The sequence below is a fragment of the Metopolophium dirhodum genome, chromosome 8 (assembly GCF_019925205.1).
Source record: "Metopolophium dirhodum isolate CAU chromosome 8, ASM1992520v1, whole genome shotgun sequence".
NCBI lineage: Eukaryota > Metazoa > Arthropoda > Insecta > Hemiptera > Aphididae > Metopolophium > Metopolophium dirhodum.
In genome coordinates this window covers 2958972-2975787 of record NC_083567.1, presented here as the reverse complement: position 1 = coordinate 2975787, position 16816 = coordinate 2958972, and the positions used below count along the sequence as shown (strand labels likewise).

Genomic DNA, 16816 nt, shown 5'->3' with positions numbered 1-16816 from the left:
CTTTTTGAATATGTCTAAACCAAGCTTGATTTAAATGAAACCCACATGCCAGAATTCTGCAGTTCGGGAAAATTTCTTTAACAGCGTTATGTGTACTTACTTTTTTCAAAATCGAAATGAAAAGTTGATTGAGCTAATGATAGATGTCAATTTATACCGGTTAATTTCAAACACAATTCTACATTTGTAAGCCACATATCTATATATGTTTGAGTTGGTTTTGAAGTCAAAAAACAATATACTATAGGTATATAAAATCCATTTTGCAACATATGAATAGTATAAGGTTGTTCATAATGTTTGGGGGAATGTGAAAACGTCCCATCGGCGAATATGTGAGAACTTCGACTTAATATTTTAAGATTAGTAGCACAAGTAAACATTGCCGGACTTGAAATTGTTTCCATATGACAAAACAACTCACCAGTATTACTTATTATATTTTCGCGTCTATCAAATATTTGAACTTTTGATTCTTCAACACTTTTTGGAATTTTAGGAATACTCTTACGACGGAAATAGTACATACTTTTTCTCCATAACCTCACATTAGAATGCACAAATTCAATATCATTTTCACATTTCCTTTTAATACGGGAATTGATAATTTGCCTACCGACGATATTTTCAGAAATTACATTGTGGTTATGATCGTTAAGCATACTAATAACTACTGTCACATCTTTATTAACAAGCAGACTTGCAGAGCAATTTTTATATGTACAACGGTATCGGATACTACCACATTTGTTTAGTACATTGAATTCCCTGTATTTATGTCCATCGACTAAAATGCATGGCTTACCTTTTTCGGTTTCGAATTTCTTTTGAATTTTCAGATCCATTTCAATATTTGACACTATATGTTTTACACTAGAATATACTATAAACGTTCACTTTATACGCGATACAAATTGCGAATGAAACAAAAATACCAATATCCAACGCCGATATGGTGATATCGCTTATTAAGATAATATTATTTTTAAAGGTACCCATCTACTATAATGTATTGCTTTACACCGAGTCGACGATCAGATAAAATTATAAAAATAAAAATAAAAACCAATGCAGAAAAAAGTAACTCGTTTAATTTGATATAATATTTAATATAATATCGAAAAACAAATAATATTGGGTATTGGCTTTAATATAATTTATAATATATATAAGGAAAATTGGAAATTAACTATTTATTTTCAATTTAATTGATTAAATATTTTATGTTCTACATAAATTATTATACATGGCATATACTATGGTATATAGTATATGGTACTATATTATTTAATATATACACATATCATTTGGTGCGCAATGGTGTTGTGATTTTAACAGGTAAAAAAGGATCGGGGCGCAATCGTGTTACAAAATTTTTGCGCAATCGTGGTATAATTAGTCGGGTCAAAAAAAGAAAAAATTGCGCATTCGTGTTGTAGCCTAATATGTGTTCGTATTTGCCGCTATTATTGTAGATAAAAGATAACCATCTTCCACCTGCACCAACGTCGAAACCTAAAAATCCCATCCACTTGTCCCGTCCATCAATAAACTATCGCCCCACTTTTTTTTATTTTCGAAAACTCATGATTACACCAAAACAAAATCTATCCATCTGTTATCATTGTTTTTTTGATTAAACGAAATTGCAAAATATCATCCACATAGGTATTTTTTACAATTTCGCGTTATTTAACATTCGCAAAATGCCAATACGCCTCTTGACCCTACGGACAACACTTATTACTTATTAGTTATTACTCGCCTTTGAATCTTCGGACACGAATTCATTTTCTTATCATCTTATCAATAAATATTAAATAATAATTAAAATATGTTGTACTTTTAAAATATTATGTTTCAAACGTTTTAATGATTTAATATTCCGTCAACAAATATAATATAACTCTATTTTATTATTATAATACCCATCTTAATCCACCTACTATTCATTTGATCATCACGTCATGAGTCAGAAATGTGTTGGTGGTTCTCAAAAATAAAATGTAAGTTGAATTCGCCTACTTGAATAACAAGGCTTGATTTCAAATTAAAATTGTATCAATTTTATTTAATTTTCATGCTGTCAATTTCTTCTTTACCTAACCAATCTGTTTCACAACTAAAATCGTCATAATTCATTTTCTGATTTTTTTTTTCAAACACCTATTTGGTTTGGTGTTGTCTTAAAATGCCTGTGACTCAGTAAAATCAACTGCTCTTATATATTTTCTTTTACTGTAGAATTCCATATGGGTTGAATAAAATAGGATAATGTTCTTGTTTGTCCAAAAGTTCAAAGTTGTAAAAAATACAATTGGGCGTTGTTGATAACTTATATTTAAACTCATAACTTATAATTACCAACCTACCTACTTACCTAATATATTTCTAAATTTCCAAATACTAGTGAATATTTTTTATTAATGGCCTTTACTGCAAGATTTTCTTGATGATTTTATCTGTCATTAAAGGTTATTTATGGTTAAATTAGAAAATTTTTATTTTTATCAATAAATTGATGATAAGTGGTGGGTACTTACCTATATCGAGAAACTTACCAACAAGTCACATCCTCTTACATACTTACTTAGTTAATTAAATTGTTAATTATTTTAAAAACGTCATGAATATCCTATAGGTATATTTCTTAATGTTAAAAAAGTAATTTATATAAATATAATTAGCCAAATTTAACATTTTTTTTAGTTATCCAATGACAATACAATAATAAGAAATTCTATACATCGAGAAAAATGTTGAGGTATCAACAATTTCAAGTTAACCATATTTGACTGTATATTTATGTACTTATTATATAATAAAAAAATTGTTTGAAGTTTCTTATATTAAAACGTTTAATGCATCATTCGATCAGTTCATAATAATTATTGTTTTCACTTACCTTTTTTAAATAAAATCATAATTGCTTCTTTGTCCATAAATTAATTATGTTAAATAACACACTCTATTACTAAATTAATAAATAACAGAAAGCTAAAAGCAATATAAAAAAAATAATTTTATATATATTATGGTTATCTTTCACATCAACAATCTTAAATACTAATAAAATAATATGTTTCAAAAATAATTGTTATTGCATCTTCATTTTCTCCTAAATTTGTAATCAAGAAGGAACTAGTTAAATGTCAAATAGATATCTGTAAATATTTGTACCATAATAAATGCAATTTATTCTTTTCATTATTATTTACTATTTAAAAATACGCATTGGCAAAGAAGTCGAATTTATGTGTCTTTACTATTCTATAATTGTTTTAGGTATTATTATTTACATCAATTTACAATTTTTTCTTTTTAGTATTTCTTAAAAATATTAATTATTTCTGAATGTCTTTTAGAAACTTTTCTCCAATTTTTATCATTTTTTATTAACTAATATTTTAAGTACCTATCTATAATTATTAAATATTTTTCTTGTTTTTATACATTTGGTATCATTATTTTTTAATCTTTTATTGACCTTCTATATTTCTATATAAATAATATATTATCATATAAAACACAAACGTGTACATATATATATAATAATAGGTGGATAGACTATTGACAAGATTTCAGTTGCTAAAGAAGATATCAAATGATTTAGTGTCCCATATGTTTGTTTATTACGGTATTATTTGATTTATTGCGACATACTATATATCTTCAAAATAAAAATAGTCATATAATGACTAAATATTATGAAATTTAATACTACTTAACACTAAAACACTAATCTAATTAGTTATGAATGAGTGGACTACTTGCAAAATATGAAATTAGAAGATGATATATTAGTATTATGACCCTTGTCATCGTAATAGTCAATAGACATAGTGTATATTAACACTATTTTTTAGTTGTTTTTTTACTAATTTTTTTTTTTAAACCATAAGAATGATTAAATTTTCTAAAGTTGTTTTGGGTATGTACTAATAAGTTATAACTGTATACATATATACATATGTGCTATTTAAATTTACCTGTTAGTTATACATTAAAAATATGTATAGGGTACTAAATAATAAATTAAAACTTTAATCATATTTGTAAACATTTTATTATGACTGTTATTGAAATAAAATATATAAATTACGTATTTGTAGTTTATTTATAAAACTAATTATTATATTGTTTTTAAAATTCAGAAATATGTTTCTCTACAAGTATGGAAAATTTACCATTAACAAGCAATGTTCGAAAAAATGATCTCCCTAATAAGCCTTCTACATCCTATCAGGCTGTTAAACAGGTATTAATTACAAATTGAGTAAAAATTGCTTCTTTTGTAATTGAATGTGAATGTCAGTTTGAAAATAACTTTGTTGATAATATTTTTTGGTACCTTCAGCTTATAAATAATTTATTTTTCAACTATTAGTTTGGAGTGAATCACTTGAATTTATTGTTAATTTACTTTGCTTACTAGGTATCTTGATCATAAATTAAGCATAATTCATACTTTTTTGTTACATTCAAATATTTATGAACTATTTATCTTTATATTCTCATATCTAATAATTTGAGGGGGCGTTACTGATATCAGACTAAATGTCTAAATAATAGTTTAGATTGTTAATTTAAATATGAATTTCATATTTTATTTTTTAATCAATAAACTATCTACTAACTTATAAATAAATACCTACTTACTTATTTAATTGGTATTCCATATTAATATATAATATATATTCATCATGTTTTAAAATTATTTAATAGATTTAAAATTGTCTAAACCAAAATTAGTAGGTAATAGAATTTATATAACTAATTTTTAACTCTTTTCAATATATTTTTTTAATATACATTACGGCTTCAACAATGAAGTCATTATATGGGAAAAGCCTTTTCAATTTTACATTTTATAATTAACTTTTATAACAATTTGTTATTAAAATTAAAACGAGTATATTATATTACTTTTCAATGTGTGACTATTGAAGATTAATTTGAAATTAAAATAAATAAATGAAAATTAACATAATCTTTATTATAATATACTTTTTGCATTTATGGAACCTATTATGTATTAACATTATGTACTTGATTTTAGCTGATTTACTTTTTAATTATTATTTTGTATTGTTTTTGTATTTATTAATAATCTAATAGTATTATTATTTGCTATTTTAAGTATTGTATAGTCCAGTAATTATAATTGTATTATTATTTTTGAATAGTAATATACTTAAGAGTTCATATTATTATATTTTATAAAAATGATTATATTTATTATACTTCTAATGTTAATATAATATGTTGTTTGACGTTTATAACTGAATTATTGGTTGAATAATAATAAATAGCAAATGACAATAATAATACTATTAGATTAGGTATTATGCGTATCTATACGTTGAGCAATTTTTAGATGGTGGTTTGTAGCGTGTAGTTAGTTGATGTCTATTCAATATCACATTTTCAAAATTTTATAATATGAGAGTAAGTGTCTACATAATTATGTACATTTATAATTATTATTTTTTATTCTGTGCACTTACTATTGAATAACATTTAAAATTGACACATAACACAACTTTCTATATATTTTTACAATTATAGGTCAAAAAATTAACTGAAAGAAATGTGGGAATAAGTTCGGACGATGATATGATAGATATTACAACATCAGGAACAATGACTGAACGTACTTTAAATCAGAGATCACCTATAAATTTACCAGGTAATATAATTATATTTAATATAGTCAGTGCTTAAATTGGAGGGGACATGGGTGATTAAGAACCCTTTCTTTTATAAAAATATTTTAGCGTTAAACAATTATATTCTAATTTATAAGAAATTTAAATGTTCAGGTACTCAATTTTTTATGTTTTTGTATTGCCCTTTTATTTTTTTTCCAATTCAAGTACTGAATAGGAATTACTAACTAGTCATTATATGATATATTAATACAAAGCGACAACAGTGATGATAATAGAAATAGATCCCCTCATGGCCTTTTTTCAATATTTATAATAATATAAATAATAAATTATATTTTTATAATCAAATAATGTATATTAAAAATCAACCACACCTCAGCTCCTCTCATGGAAAAATCATTTGATCATCACTGTTTATACACCAATACAGGAAATGCTACTGATTTAGAATAATAAAATCACTAAATGAAATATTTCCTTATCATATTAAATAAGTTATTGTTCTTGTAAATTCTGTATATTTAACGTTGTTGAATATACTGAAGAAAAGCTTTCAGTAAACTATTTAATTTTATTGGCCCATAATATTTTATAAAAACATTATTTTATAAGTACCTAGCTATTATTACCTATACATAAGAAGAACACTATACAAAAAAGGTTAGGTTTTTTATACTCATAAATTATAGGTAGTATGAATGGCAATTATCCTATTGACTTTAAACTTTCTTTTACATCCAATATATCATATGTGCATTGTATTTAGTGAAAAAAAAGACATAACATTATTTGATTAAAGATTTTACCCAATAGTACTGTAACTAAAATAGCACTTAATGATGTTTAATTTTTGTATGTAGAAACAACTTTTATAATTTATTATTTACTTAATTACTTAATAGTTTTATACAGTGTATAAAACATGTTTATTTAATTACATATTATATACATTATACGTGGTATTATTAAAATATAAATATCAAAGAAGTTTTTTTAATTAATTATATCATAATTAATTTCATATTTTTGTGAATAGTGAAAGTATTTTTAATAAGTATTGTATTAGTTAATACTTTGTTATTACAACTACTAAGCTTCCTTTTAATGTTTATTTAATTAGTATCATATTACATATTATATTATTTGCATTTAGTTAAACTAACCTTTTCATAAAAATGTAATATTTTGTATAAAATTTGCTAATAGCTAATTTTGTTTTTAAATACAATGATATAATAATTTAATATAATATTTTATTATTATTTTAAAATCCAATTTTTTTAAATCTAGGTAAGCAAAGAAAAAAAAATCAAAATATTTTACTTACTTGATATTTTTTTATCTAAAGTTTTGAATTTATTGGTTTAAAATATAAGGTCAAGTTTAATTATGGAAGTATTTAATTTACAACAGTGTTTTTATTTATAAGCAATGATAAATTTATATTTATACATAAATAATAATGATGAATATTTAGTTTTTAATGAAATAGTCATACTTAAATAAAATTTGAAAGTCAATCATATCTAAGTAATTATTTCATATAAAAAATTTGTATTTTGATTCAAATATAATATTTTTCATTGACATAAATGTGCTTACTGTAATTAATAATAAAACTTATGAACATAGTTTTAAACATATATGTTTTTGTTTTATGTTAAAATATTATAACAATTGAAGGTATTGATGTCATTTTTGCGGGAACAATACATTTTGGTGAGTTGTGTCTTATGTGTTATGGCTTATGAGTTATGAGTATTATTACATTTTTTTTTTTATTGAACTTATAATTTGTTGGCTTTTAGAACTATTAGAACTTTCTGGTTTCAGTGATTACACTTTTAGATTTTTGTTTTGTATATATTAAGCTTAGAACCTAAGTTCAATATTCAGGCACGAACTACTGTTTTGGGCAATATAATACACATTTTTATAAAGTTTTATCACTCATTCAAACTTACACTTAAACTTGCGAACGCCAAATACACGTTTAAGGTCAAAGACGACAAGACGAGTGTCAAATATATACTAAATTGACAAAACACATTTCAGATATTATATTATCGTTATCGCATCGACACTTCCGTCAAACTTCGTTCATCGTTGCTATTGTAATAAAAATGAAATCGGCTTGCATCGAGGTTTCATATGAAATTTATATTTATTTTGATGTGGTCATGTAGTGGTCCGATTGACGATTGTAGATACTGATCGAGCACTAAACGAGAATGTAATTCATATTACAATGGCAATGCGAGAAATTAAATAAAACCAAACTAATAAATAATAAGACTTATTTCCTGAAATTTCGGGGGGTTTGAACCCCTAGAACCCCCCCTTGTATACGCCTGTCAATATTAGAGCTTGAAATTGTATTGTTATAAACAAAAACAATATAGTAAGTTATACAATATTTACTTGTTTATAACTTGTAGGCTATTTTAAGAATTATAGTTTATGTATGATTAATGATTATAACCATTTGTTGTAACTTGTAATACTAAATAAGTAACTAATGATAAACATTTAATTATTTCTTTTTTTCTAGGGTGGAACATAATTATTTGTCTAGTAACAACAATAAATTTAGAAATAAATAAATATAATCCATGAATATTAAACATAATATACATTGCATTGGTAGTGCTATATTTTTTATTATTTAAAGAACTAGTTAGTCACCTTGGGTCAAAACTATTTAATTTTTATTTAACTTTATTCAATTTTTATTACATCTTCATAACTATATTATGAAATAACACCAGAAAAAACAGATTAATGCTTACAAGTCTTATTGAATTCCTAACTTATTTTGATTATTAATTAATAGATAATTATGTTTTCAATTTTTTAGTTTTGAGATTTTGATTTAACAAATGTAAATTTTTTATTTAATTATTAATTAGTTAATTAGTCTTGTTTTATCATTGTTTGGGAGTAAAGTTAAGTATAATATTTGATGCAATAGGTAGGTACATTTAATAACAATTTTTGTTATGTAATAATAACTTGATAATACTAATTGGGTTTTATTACAAAAATAGCATTTATTATTCAAATATTCTAATTTAACAAATTTGCATTATCACAATTCACAAGTAAATGAGTAACGCAAATGCACAGATTATATTATTTTTAAATTTTACCATGCTTTATGAGTTAGTCATTGCACAAACAATCACTCTACTTAAATTTAACACGTAACTAATAACTATAATAAAATAGAATTTATGATTATTATTAGATAATAAAATTATCATATTACTTTAATATATTAAGAAAAAAATGTGTAGTTATTCAAAATGTAGAACAATACTTAAATTATATTCAGAGTATCGTAAGACAACTTCTCTAGGAGGTAAGGTAGATTGCTTTTTCAATTAGAAAAATTGATTCAGTAAAAGTGTTAATTTTTATGGTCGCTTTATTCCCTTGCCTATTGTTTTTATATCATAAAATTAAGAAATCACATTTTGTTCAATATACAACAATCATAACAATGTGCTCTTAAATTTACTTTGTACAAGACCTCCTTCCTAATTGTGATAAAATTTACAACATATATTTTTTTCTGTTAATATTTTGTTATTTTATTTGTTATCAAACAAATATTTATAGGTTCTGGTGAAACTGAGGATATTCCTGGAATTGGTCAGTATGAAGATTTTCATACAATTGATTGGCAACGAGACATTGCAAGAGATCGGATGCGACATAGATATATACTAAAACGCAAACAAAATTCATTTATTGATCTAGTACGATAATATTTTAATTTATTTGTAAACTAAGTATAAATAAATGTTTTAAAATGTAATCAGATAAAATCAGCTCACGATGCATGGTCTGGCTGGCTTTGTGTACTATTGGTGGGACTCGTGACTGGAACTGTTGCAGCAATAATTGACATTGGAACATCATGGATGTCAGATCTAAAATTTGGTATTTGTCCTCAAGCATTTTGGTTAAACATGGAACAATGTTGTTGGTCGTCAAATGAAACTTCATTCGAGCTAGATAAAGGAAACTGTTCACAAGTGAATATTTCAATTGTATTTAATTGATATTAAAATTACACATATCTTATAACTAAGATTCGGATTTGAAAGCAAATGCCCTTTTTTTTTGTTAACAATAGAAAAATAATTCTTAAATTAAAAGGTGTTTCATTTAATTTCTTAGATAATGAATGAACATTTTCTATGCTATTTTTACCTTTTTACCTATAAATGCATTTTTTCTCTTTTTTAATTACGACAAATTGTCAATGTTATATTTAAAATTAGTCTTAATGAGATTATTATTGGCAACACCAATAAAGTATTTGGTATGGCAAGTTAATTTTTCGTTTTTGTATATGGTAGTTAATTTTTTTTTTGATATAAGCTAGTTAAATCAACTGAAGTCTATTTAATTTTTTAGTACATTTTTTAGTTGATTTTATATAAAAATAAATGCTTTATTTGGCCTTTTTTCACATTTTCAATGCTTTTTTATTGAGTATATTGCCTTCAATTCCAAACCCTACTTATAACCAAATTTATAAATCCAGTATACTTTATTTTCTAACACAAAAGAGTATTAAAAAAATGTTAAAATATTAATAAAAATTTTATTTATTTCAGTGGTTTTATTGGTCCGAAATAATGACTTCTTCAAACTATGGACCTTTTGCCTACATTGTATCATATTTATTTTACATTGCTTGGGCATTACTATTTGCAGCCCTTGCTGCTGGTTTAGTCAGAATGTTTGCCCCCTATGCATGTGGATCAGGTGTCCCAGAGGTAATGTTCATTTCTTATTTTTTTAATATGCCTCTAGGATAACTTGAATATTATCCCCCTACTCATAATTTGAGAATAGATATAAAAGTATATATTAATTAGAACCAATGTTTGATAAAACAATAAAAATAAGATTAACCGATGGTTAAAGTTTATAATGTATAGACTGTATTTATTGAAATGTATTAATATTAAATTATATATGTAACATTTATACATTTTAATCATTGACCAATCATAAAATTTTTAGCCAATACTGGTTAGAACATATTTATGGAACTTACTTGTGGTTTTACAGATAAAAACAATTTTAAGTGGCTTTATAATTAGAGGGTACTTAGGAAAGTGGACTCTACTGATAAAATCTGTTGGAATAATGATGTGTGTTTCGGCTGGTCTCAGCTTGGGTAAAGAAGGACCTATGGTACATATAGCTTCATGTATTGGTAAGAAAATTTTTATAATCAATACAAATATTAAAATATATTATTTTATGGTTACTGTTTTAGGTAATATTTTATCATATTTGTTTCCTAAGTATGGCCGAAATGAAGCTAAAAAGAGAGAAATATTATCAGCAGCAGCAGCTGCTGGGGTTTCTGTTGCTTTTGGGGCTCCAATTGGTGGAGTCCTTTTTAGTTTAGAAGAGGTATTTAATTTAAGTTTTTAAATTAAAACTGATTTAACCCTTTGTTTATTGCACAAGGAACATATTATTATATTTTATAATACAGATACTAATGGTTGCCCAATTTTCTTGTAACTCTTGTAGATAAATAAGATATTAGACGACAAACCTTATTCATTTTTATCTTTGAGTTAGGACTTATATCCCAGTATACTCGTACTTTAGCCGACTAGGATAGATATGTTCCCTGTGAGATTAACTGTACAACTTTGAGTCCCAAGGTCAAAAACATGTTTTGGGAAAAATTAAAAATTAAAAAATATAAATATATTTTTTTATGTTTATCAGTTATATCTGAAAAACTATTTTATTATGTGTTTAAACATATATAATTTGTTAAGCAGTGGCTTAAAGTTTTTAACTCTTATGATTTTTAATTTTTTCCTAACATTTTTTAAAATTTGTTTTCCATCAGTATAAAATATATTAATAATAATACTTTTTTAACAGTAAATATGATATAAATTAACTGTGATAATAATAATGAAAAACAAATTAAAAATATTATGAATGGTTAAGAAAAATAAACAGTATTGCGGTACAATAATTGTACCCCATGCGACAACTGACATCACAAAATATTGTATAACTAACAAAGGGTTAAAGTAACAAACTTTTTTAAATATATATTTTTTTTTTAAGGTTAGCTATTATTTTCCACTGAAAACTTTATGGCGTTCATTCTTTTGTGCTCTCGTTGCTGCATTTGTGCTTAGTTCAATCAATCCATTTGGAAACGAACATTCTGTAATGTTCTATGTGGAATATCACAGGCCATGGATGTTTTTTGAACTTATACCATTTATTGGATTGGGAATTATTGGAGTAATTAAGTTTATATTTATATTTAATTTTGCAATAACTTTTATACAATTATTGAATTTAGGGTGTGATTGCAACAGTTTTTATCAAATGCAATATTAAATGGTGTCGTTTTCGTAAAACCTCTATTCTCGGACAATATCCAGTCATGGAAGTATTATTACTTACAGCTGTAACAGCAATACTCTCGTATCCCAATCCATATACACGTATGGGAACAAGTCAATTAATTTATCTTCTTTTCAGCCAATGTGATGTATCTAGTAATGATGGTTTGTGGTGAGAGTTGATATTATACGACATTAATTTTTTTAATTTTTAAAATGTGGTATTATAATGTTTAGCGATTATACAAACGACAAAGCAAATGTAGCTGGACCTGGGGTATACACAGCTATGTTACTTCTGTCAATGGCATTTGTATTGAAATTAGTCACTACAATTTTTACATTTGGCATAAAGGTATAAAAATCAACAAAATTAAACGTTATTGTAAATGTTATAATATGTATATTGCTAATGTTATATGTATATTGTGTTACTATATTTTATAGGTACCTTGTGGTCTGTTCATCCCGAGTTTGGCTATGGGCGGTATCACTGGCCGTATTGTTGGTATTTTGATGCAACAGTTAGCTGCTAAACATCCCCATTTATGGTTTTTTGACAATAGTTGTGGATTACCTGGCCAAGAAGGCTGTATTACTCCTGGCTTGTATGCCATGGTAGGCGCTGCTGCTGTTCTAGGAGGAGTAACCCGAATGACTGGTAACAATATTATAGTACTTAATGTTAACTATTGAGTATCATAAATTTCAATTAAAGTTACATAGTACAAACAATAAATACACTTTGTTAAATTTTTTAGTTTCGTTGGTAGTCATTATGTTTGAATTGACCGGTGGCGTAAGATACATAGTTCCGTTGATGGCAGCTGTCATGGCTAGCAAATGGGTTGGTGATGCACTGGGCAAAGAAGGAATGTATGATGCTCATATTCAATTAAATGGTTATCCGTTTTTGGACAGTAAAGAAGATATTGTTCACACAGCCTTGGCAGCTGATGTTATGCAGCCTCGGTTAGTATTAAAATTTTGTTATCAATATTAAAGTAGAAATCTAATTGAAGAAAATATTCTTAGTACTCACAATAATTTAATAATATTTGTACAAACAATAAATTTAATATATAATTATTATAATTAAATGTAGTCGAGCCGAGAATTTGAACGTTCTCACTCAGTCTTCAATGTCACTAGAAGATACTGAAATATTATTAAAAGAAACTGAACATAATGGATTTCCGGTTGTGGTTTCACGAGAATCTCAATATCTCGTTGGATATGTGTTACGAAGAGATTTGCAATTGGCATTAGGTAAGGTTCAACTTATTAATTAATATTATGTGCTTTATAAATAATAATCGTAAAAATAATTTCAGAAAATGCAAAACGGACCATTGATGGACTATTACCTGAATCTTTAGTTCTATTTACCGACATAAGCCAACAAGTAATGCCGCCACCCTTAAAATTAAAAAAAATTCTGGATATGGCCCCAATTACAATTACCGATCAAACGCCTATGGAGACTGTGGTTGATATGTTCAGAAAATTAGGACTCCGGCAAACATTGGTTACACACAATGGGTTTGTAGTTTGATATTTATCAATATTTTTTTTAAATTTGTATCTACAATTGTTTGAATCTTGTATTGATTTTCCAGGAGGCTTTTGGGAGTAATAACAAAGAAAGATATTTTACGTTACATTAAACAGGTTGATAATGAAGATCCCAGTTCTGTACTCTTCCATTGATGGTCGTTATTTAACCATATGGATTTAATATCCATTATTTAGCTCAATTTTCGAATATCTGTTTATATATTATAATAATTTTTTTTTTTTAAAGTTTTGTTTTAGAAACTTAATTTTAAAAATATTATCATAGTAGTTTCCTAGATATTTAATTTAGTAAATATTTTGGGAAAGGTTAATTGTGAATAATAGTTTACTCAAACATTAAATACTATATAAAAATAACTATGTAATCGACTATGAACATTGTAAGATGTATTTTAAATTTATGGGTTTGCTCGTAGGTTGAAATATATTATTAAAAATTAATAATATTATATTTTTTTTTGTTAATAATATAATGATTGACTTAAATTCATTGAGAAAAATCTCTTTACTTGATTAAAAGCCATTCTTACAATGTCCTGTTAAAGTTAACGGACACTTAACCAGATATTGTAAGAACGGCCCTTAGTTTGTTAGTACGTATATATTCTATTATACTTATGAGTTTTTAACGATTATTGTAATTTTGTATATCCCTTAAACATTTGATTTAATCTTTTGATGTTGTACCTTTTCATAAAATAAATGACTAAACCATAGCCAGTTCAATTATTACACTAATGCAGGGTTGCATAAAATGTATATTCATTTAATGGTTCAATAAAATTGAAGGGCTCCTAAATCATGTTTAAGGGATCAATAGCTCACTATTGATTCATTAAATGTTTAATAATTGTTCATGGGTGCCATTTAAAACTATTTATAATATTATAATATATTACTTTTATTATCATAAGACAATAATCTATTTTACTTTTCAATTTTCATATACTACTACTACTACTACTAATAATAATAATAATAATAATAATAACAAAATAAAGCTAAACAAAATATGGAAAACTATTTGGTATAAATTCTTTATTGTATACTAAATAAAATATATATGTACTAATAGACTATTGTATAATAATAGTAATTATAAATTGAATTGTAATTGTGGAGCTTAAGTATATATTATATCGAGCAAACCCTTGAGTTTATTAAATGTAATTTAACCATAATAATACACATCTTTTTTTTAAAAATTATTGCTGGTAGCTAAATAGAAAATTATCTTGTTCCATTGTACAATATATTTAACCGTGATTTTTGTAAATTCTGTTATTTGCTATTTTTAGATTGTTAATTAAATTTCTATTATACTATAGGGTATAGACTATTGAGCAGTGGTCTTCAACCAGTTCAACCGGTGGGTTACGTGTGCTACAAAATTTACTCGCTATATACTTTTAGTTTAAAAAAAAAAACATACAGTAAAAATATATTTCATTCAACTGTACTAAGCTAATAAAATGTATATAATCGTAAAAATAAATTAACATGTTTACTGTGGATGACTCCAGCTGGTGTAATTTAACATTTTTCGCATATGCTGATTGCCGAATGACACTTTAGAGGCATGTACCTTGTTATTAAATACATTACAATTTGGTCAGCGGTACAATTTAACTATTCGTTTTTTGTAAGCGTTTCCTATATTATGTACATGCAAGTCAAATTAATATTTTAATTTTTCAAAATTTATTTTTTTAAACCCAATTTTTAGTATCACAACAAGTACAAATATGATACACACACAGCTAATGTTAATTAAAATTAGTCCGTTTTTATTACAATATTTATCAATCAGCTTTTATATTTTGTACAATCTAGGGAAAATGTCTTCTCTAAATCGTGATTTTTTGAAATTTGTCTCAAAAATAAATAGTAAGTAAAATGGGTTGTGAGTCAATCAATAAGGTTAAAGACCACTGCTATAGAGGTAGCTCTTAGTAACTTAAACCCTTGATAACTTGAAGTTTTTGATATTTTGATATAAAAACCACAGAATAATATTTATTTTATATTTATTCTGTGTAAAAACAATTCCTTTCAATAAAACTGTAAACTTAAAATCTCAACCATATAAACAATTATTTTTAATTAAATACTATTTTATTTATCCATTTGTATATTAATAACTAATTATATTTTAAATACTAGGTACATCACGTCATCTATTAACTATTATCTAAGCTTATGGTTTATGTAATTTTCTTTGATATACCTACCTACATAATATAATATAGTTAAAATAATAAAATATATTGCCATAATCTCTTTTAGATGTAATAATTCTTGTTCTATAAATAAATATGTATTCGCTGTTCCATCTACGTAATTTTTTATGGTTTTTAATTTTGTTTTAAAATATAAAAAATAGAATGAATTCCATTTGATATTTCTTTTAAAACATTATTGTTATAAATGTTATATTTTATAACTTACTTAAACTTCTATTAAATAAAGATCATTATTTCCAAGTTTTAGCACACCTACCTTGGTATAAAATATATTACCATATAGGTATTATGTTTATTGTAATAAATGTTATTTGTATGTTAACAGTGTACATATTGTCCTATTATACAACAATGTGAATATCATTGTGTTATGTATGCATTATATTCATTATTAATTATTATTCTGTAACTATTATTAAGTTATATAAAATATAAAATATGACCTATTTTGGTTTTTACCATGTTAATTTTTATCTCTTCGCAGATAATATTGAACAATAATTATAATTGTCACGACCATACTATTGTTTTAGTTATGACTAAGTTATTCCACAAACCAGTCGCCAGACTACAAGATATTATAATCATATAAATGTAGACTACAGAAAAAAAACCATATAAGTTACCTAACCTAACCTACAGAATCTTTGTCAATTGTTGGTGACTGAGCATTATCATTGATTAATTTCGTCATCGGGTGGATCGTTATAGCAACATATTATTATGCTAATCTATTTTTAAAGATAATTTTTTTATATTCCTTCCTATTAGTAATTTATTTTTTTATTAGTAGGTAATATGGAAGGTTGAAGATGAACTAGTTATTGACAAAGTCATCGCATATATTAATTACCAATCGGATATTATAATATTATTGTCATTAACATTTACAAATTACAAGTCAATATACCGAAAC

The 16816-nt window shown here is 25.0% G+C and overlaps 1 protein-coding gene across 8 annotated transcripts; it reads left to right on the top strand.

The window, feature by feature from the left end:
* The first annotated feature begins 1629 nt into the window (after nt 1–1629).
* Nucleotides 1630–16296, top strand: LOC132950252 (H(+)/Cl(-) exchange transporter 4). 8 transcript variants are annotated; one of them, XM_061021591.1, is made up of 18 exons: nt 1630–2006; nt 4155–4258; nt 5378–5448; nt 5569–5689; nt 7356–7391; nt 9294–9433; nt 9497–9712; nt 10301–10462; nt 10761–10908; nt 10972–11111; nt 11793–11975; nt 12037–12251; nt 12317–12434; nt 12527–12740; nt 12841–13051; nt 13185–13348; nt 13414–13621; nt 13699–16293. In XM_061021591.1, exons 3-18 carry the CDS (start codon nt 5443–5445, stop codon nt 13787–13789), a joined length of 2373 nt encoding a protein of 790 aa, XP_060877574.1. In that variant the 5' UTR covers nt 1630–2006; nt 4155–4258; nt 5378–5442; the 3' UTR covers nt 13790–16293. The 8 variants fall into 8 exon arrangements, with proteins under 8 accessions (XP_060877574.1, XP_060877573.1, XP_060877575.1 ...); XM_061021590.1 differs by lacking the exon at nt 5378–5448 and having other exon boundaries at nt 13699–16294; XM_061021592.1 differs by lacking the exon at nt 4155–4258.
* The last annotated feature ends 520 nt before the right edge of the window (nt 16297–16816 follow it).

Excerpts from the sequence above, each read along its gene's own strand:
- LOC132950252 (XM_061021588.1), top strand. The coding sequence starts at position 3,904 with ATGATTAAATTTTCTAAAGTTGTTTTGG. Across the intron at positions 9,434-9,496 it reads AAAATTCATTTATTGATCTA|ATAAAATCAGCTCACGATGC; the intron begins GTACGATAATAT and ends AAATGTAATCAG. Across the intron at positions 12,435-12,526 it reads TTTTTACATTTGGCATAAAG|GTACCTTGTGGTCTGTTCAT; the intron begins GTATAAAAATCA and ends TATATTTTATAG.